Source organism: Elephantulus edwardii, unplaced genomic scaffold, assembly GCF_000299155.1.
Source record: "Elephantulus edwardii isolate Elephantulus edwardi_28Jun2011 unplaced genomic scaffold, EleEdw1.0 scaffold00339, whole genome shotgun sequence".
NCBI lineage: Eukaryota > Metazoa > Chordata > Mammalia > Macroscelidea > Macroscelididae > Elephantulus > Elephantulus edwardii.
In genome coordinates this window covers 275,782-281,781 of record NW_006400089.1, presented here as the reverse complement: position 1 = coordinate 281,781, position 6,000 = coordinate 275,782, and the positions used below count along the sequence as shown (strand labels likewise).

The 6,000-nt window shown below is 46.9% G+C and overlaps 1 protein-coding gene across 1 annotated transcript in view; it reads left to right on the top strand.

The window, feature by feature from the left end:
- TNS3 (tensin 3) overlaps positions 1 to 6,000 on the top strand; it is a 312,604-nt gene that overhangs the window by 39,682 nt on the left and 266,922 nt on the right. The window contains exon 6 of the mRNA XM_006901611.1: positions 5,796 to 5,908. Within this exon, the coding sequence (XP_006901673.1) occupies positions 5,796 to 5,908 (113 nt within the window). The remainder of the gene's footprint in view (positions 1 to 5,795; positions 5,909 to 6,000) is intronic.

Genomic DNA, 6,000 nt, shown 5'->3' with positions numbered 1-6,000 from the left:
ACCAGTAGCCAGGAAATAAAAAAAACGTATTGTGATGGGAAAGTCTGCGGTTAGGGACCTCTCTAAAGTTCTCAAGAGTAACGGTGTCTCTCTGGAGACTAAGGTGCACCTGATACAGGCCATGGTTTTTGCAATCACTTGTTATGCATCAGAGAGTTGGACAATGACTAGGGAGGATGAAAGGAGAATTGATGCCTTTGAGCTGTGGTGCTGGAGAAGAGTATTGAATATAGCATGAACTGCCAAGAAAACAAACAGATTCATCGTAGAGAGGGTTAAACCAGGCTGCTCCTTGGAGGCAAGGATTCTGAAGCTCAGTCTAACATACTTTGGAGATGTTGTTTGATGAGAAACCTGTCCTTGGAGAAGGACACCATGCTTGGGACGTTGGAGGGACAGCGCAGCAGGGGAAGACCCTCTATGAGGTGGATTGATTCAGTGACTGGGGTACTCGGGATGGGTGTGTTGGGTGCAATGAGATTGGCACGGGATACAGCACGGTTTAGGGCTGTTGTACATAGGGTCGCTATGAGTCGCAAACGACTCGACGGCACATAACAACAACAACAACAAAAATCTGAGAACATATAAGCATCACCATCTTTGTGTCGTGTTAGTTTGTCATCAGCATAATGAGAGTGATTCATTATGTCAAGAAAGTTACTTGTAAAGGAGTTCAGCTGCAGCGGCTGTGTTTTGTTGCCATTACTGTGTTTACCAGAAGACAATGATTGATGACCAGGAATTCTTTGGTATGGCTAGCAGTGGAGGATGAGGTGACCTAGGAGGACAAGTGGGATTACAGAAGGCCTATGTCCACTGTGTGTGTCATCTGCATAATGCAGATTGTTGATAGATCTTCCACCAATCCTAACGCCACGCATCTCCTCATAGAGCCCAGCCTCTCAGATAATCTGCTCTGCATACAGGTTGAAAAGTTATGGAGACAGTACACATCCCTGGCATGTGCCCTTCCCAATTTTGAACGATGCAGTGTTTCCTTGCTCTGTTCTGACGACTGCCTCTTGGTCCAAGTATAGGTTTCACATTAGCACGATCAGGTGTTCTGGGATTCCCTTTCTTTTCAGAGTCAGCCACAGTTTATGACCCACATAGTCAAACTCCTTTGCATAGTCAATGAAACACAGATATACATTCCTCTTGTATTCCCTGCATTCAGCTAAGATCCATCTGCCATTAGCTACAATATCCCTAGTACCACAACCCCTTCTAAACCCAGCCTGGACTTCTGGCAGTTCTCTGCTGATGTTCCAGTCATTTTTGGATAATCTTCAGTAGAATCTTGCTTGCATGTGAAATCAATGATACTCTTCTATATTTTCCACACTCTGTTGGGTCACCCTTCTTTGGGATGGGAACAAATATAGATCTCTTCCAGTCAATTGGCCAAGTAGTTGTTCTCCAGATTTCTTGGCACAACATGGTGAGTACGTCCAGGGCAGCATTTGTTAGCTGAAATATTTCAATTGGTATACCATCTATTTGGGCCCTATTTTTTGGCTATTTCCTTCAAAGCAGCCTGAACTTCTTCCTTCATCACCAAAGGCTCTTGCTCATGTTTTGTTTCATGAAATTCTTCTGTGTCTGCCAATTCCTTTTGATACAGTGACTCAGTATATTCTTTCCATCTTCTTTTAATAGTTCCTGGATCATTTAATATTCTGTCTAAAGCATCCTTGATTGTAGCAACTCGAGGTTTGAATTTGTTCCTCAGTTCCTTGAGCTGAGGAAATGCTGAATGAGTTAGGCCCTTTTGATTTTCTGACTCCAACTTCTTGCACATTTCCTTGTAATATTTTACTTGCTGAAAGTGAGGAGGACCTGACGTTCTTGCTGCAGACGGTCAAGGACTGCAACCTTCAGTATGGACTGAGGCTCAATGTCAAGAAGACAAAGATTCTCACCACTGGACCAATCGGCAGCATCAGGATGGATGGTGAAGATTGGGATTGTTCACAGCTTTAGTTTGCTTGGCTGCACAGTCAACACTCTTGGCAATAGTATCCAGGAAATTAAAAGACGTATTGCAATGGGAAAGTCTGCTGTTAGGGACCTTTCCAAAGTCCTGAAGAGTAATGGTGTCTCTCTGGAGACTAAGGTGCATCTGATACAGGCCATGGTCTTTGCAATCACTTGTTATGCATCAGAAAATTGGACAATGATTAGGAAGGATAGAAGGAGAATTCATTCCTTTGAGCTGTGGTGCTGTAGAAGAGTATTGGTACCATGGACTGCTAGGAAAACAAACAGGTTCATCCTGTAAAGGGTTAAACCAGGCGACTCTTTGGAGGCAAGGATTCTGAGGCTTTGTCTAACATACTTTGAACATGTTGTAAGGAGGGACTGGTCCTTGGTGAGGGACAGCATGCTTGGCAGGGTGGGGGGACAGCGCAGGAGGGCAAGGCCCTCTATGAAGTGTATTGATTCAGTGACTGAGGTAATCGAGATGGGTGTATCAGAGACGGTATGATTGGCAGAGGACAGACCAGAGTTTAGGGCTGTTGTACTTCGGTTTACTGTAAGTTGCAGGCAACTCGACAGCACATAACTACAAAAACAGAACATCCTCTTTGCGTCGATGACTCAAGGAACACAGGATTTCAGACTAGAGTGTCCAGGTGTGTCCTCCCTAGGGCACTGCAGCTGGGTGACTCTCCCCTGTGCCTAGCACGCTTATCTCACTTTGCTGCAGGGAGACGACTCCTACTCTCACATGGAGCACCAATCCAATGCAGCCCATTGAAGTAGAATCCATTCTGTTTCTTAGCATTCTTCTGTTGGGTTTCCTTGGTTGGAAATCTTTACAGGAGACTATTCATCTTTCTCTGAGTTAGAACTGCTCACCTTTTGGCTAACAGTGCAACATGTCTAAGCCACTAGAATTCTTTATGTACAGAGATGGAGACAGGAAAATCTGATTCATTTCCCTTTGCGAAAACCAGGGAGTCTTGCAATTACTAGTATTTCCTGTTAGTTTTGTTTCCTCATATTAATTCCTATTCACAAGGATGTTATAGGACAAAGCAGATCAGCCCCATAGCACTTCTGTGTCGTTGATAAGAAAGCCTCCGGATGTTTTTCTCCTATGGAGTCCATGGTAGGTTCAGGTTAACCACTGAATGCTTAATCATCACAGGGAAAAGATAGAAGATTAAGAGTGAATAGTCATTTCACTCTTTTCTATTTCAAAGGAAAATGTAGAGTGATGGAATTTTGTCAGCGAAGAAATGCCAGGCAAGGAAGGAGTGAAGCCACTTTCTGGTGGTGTTCCCCACTCCGTGACCACCCTCCAGTGATCAGCCTTACACTATATCCACCTTCCAGTGGTCAGCCCCACACTGTGGCCACCTCTGGTGGTCAACTCCATGCTGTGAACACCCTTCAGTGATCAGTTCCATCCTGTGACTACCCTTCAGTGGTCAAGTTCATGATGTGACCACTCTCCAGTGGTCAGCAGCACATCATGGCCACCCTCCAGTGCTCAGCCACACACAATGGCCACACTCTAGTGGTTTGCTGTATGCTATGGCCACCCTCTAGTGGTTTGTTCCATGCTGTGGCCACCCTCTGTTTGTCAGCTCCATGCTGGGACTGCCTCTGGTGGTCAGCCCCATGCTGTGACCATCCTCTAATGAAGAGCCCATACTGTGATTGCTGCTCCAGTGATTAGACCCACACCATAGCTGCCCTCCATTGGTCAGCCCCACACCATGGCTGCCTTCTAGTTGTCAGTCCCATGCCATGGCCATCCTTTGGTGATGATCTCCATGCCATGCCATTACTGACCTCTAATAGACAGCCTCATACAGTGGCTGCTCTTTGGTGGTTGGCCTCATGCTATGGCCACCATCTGGTGATGAGCCCCACAATGTAGCCCTGGCCAGCTAAACTAGCAGACCTGGTGATGTGCCCTTTGAAGATCATCACTGCCCAGTGTCATGTTCTTTTAAACAAGAGGAAATAGTTTGTCACGAGCAAAGTGGACTTATTGAAATGCCTTGTTTTCACTGAGGGATAAAAAGAAAAGAATAACTTTTCCTCTAATATTTTCCTAAGAGAATAGTGGCTTTGTGATTTGTTTGTTTGTTTGTTGTTGTTTTTAATAATGTTTCCCATAAACTTTTTTGGTTGAATTTTTACTATCTGAATTATTTGGAGATCTCCCCTCTCCCCGCATAAGTAAGGTTGAGCTTAGAGACCATTTCAGGGTTCACATGGGTCTGTTATTGGCCCAGAGATGGTCTGGGCCTAGTGGAGTAGGTGGTGTAGATGGTCCTTTACCAACAATGCAAGCCTCCCGTCCCCCAGTTACTGGTTGCAGCGTGTCTGTTTGTAGGTGCTGCTGTAAGCATTAGAAAGATATAGATAAATAGACCTGGGAGTTTTATTTTTGGTTCATTTCTTATTTTCCACCTTACCAGCACTGTAGTGTGTTGACAGGCTAGACAAAAGAATAAATAAATTGAGAACAAGGTATTCCATTCTAGACAGGTTGCACATACACAGGAGGGCCTGTGAGGCCCCAGAAAGAGGTTTGTGGGAAAGGAGCTCCCCATGGCAGAAATGTGACTGGGAAATGGTGTTTCCAGGGAGAGCAGGACACAATGTAGAGAGATGCATGGCTTCTGTGCTACCATCTCCATTATTGTCACTTTTGCAGGACTGCAAAGATTTGGGCCTCTGCTTTGTAAACTTCTTTCCCCATAACCCCGTGTGCACAGAAGGTGCTTTAGTCAGGCCTCACACCACCAGCCATGCTTAATTAGCAGACTTTGTCAGAGAAGAGGAAGAGAACACGTGCTCTGTCTTTGAGGCAGATGGTTTACTTTTTGGTGTGGGGACAATTTCATGTGGATAGCAGCAGACAGGAGGGGACTTGGACAGAAGCCAGGTTGGTGTAGTGAGAGGGGGCCCTGCAGGTGTCCGTCCCTGATGGGGATCCACCTGCTGTGAATAGATTCCTCAGGGTGATCCCACGTCTGTCCTCGGAGACTCACCTCTCAGAGTACACAATGGCGTAGTACTCCAGTGTGGAGGGCAGAGACATCCACATATCCAGGGACTCCACAATGGGAATTGGGGGGGAGGGGGTTTGTGTATGTGCTGACTGCTCAGGTGGGGAATATGGAGAATCAACCAGGATGATGGTGGCATTATCACAGGAATCTCTGTCCTGCCCTTACTTCTGGAGACTGTGGGCTCCTGGGGGTGCCCTCAGGACCCGGGGGCCTCTGTGCATGGACTCCTCATCAAGGCCCAGCATGAGGAGCTCCTAGCCAGGAGACCTGTTTATGACAATGCACCATGGTTACTCAGGAAAGGCTTGTATCATTGGGAAATCTCCCCAAATGCCAAGTATGTGCCTGTGGCTCTGTAGGGAGGTCTACTAAAGACTGCCACACACTCACCATGTTGTATCAGTGCGGTGGCCCCCTCAGGACCCAGCTCACAGCTGTCACAGCATTGTGTCCCCTTCAGGATGCAGCTAACTGCTGTCACAGCGTGGTGACTTCCCCAGGACCCAGCTCACCATGGTGTCACAGCATGGTGGCCCCTCCAGGACCCAGTTCACTGCTGTCACAATGTGGTGTCTTCTCTAAGAGCCAGGAATAGGTTGGGTTTCCATGCACCAAACCTAACATATTACCCCCATTTACACCTGGAGTGGGGATAGCAGCCTTGAAGCTCCAGCTTGTTGTCCTTTACCCATTATCCCTATTTAAGCCTGGGGTGGGGACAGCAGCCACAAAGCTACAGCTTGTTGTCCTTTGCAGATATGTTCAGTTCCTCAGTGGCCTCTTGTCTGGGTCCGTGAAAATGAATGCCTCGCCACTGTTCCTGCATTCCGTCATCCTGTACGGCATCCCCAACTTTGACACAGGCGGAGGTGAGTAACAGTGTGTGACTGTGGGCTGGGCATGCAGGGGCATCCTTGTTCCCTGGACTGAATGTGCCTGGAATCTCCTCTGAGGACGAGGG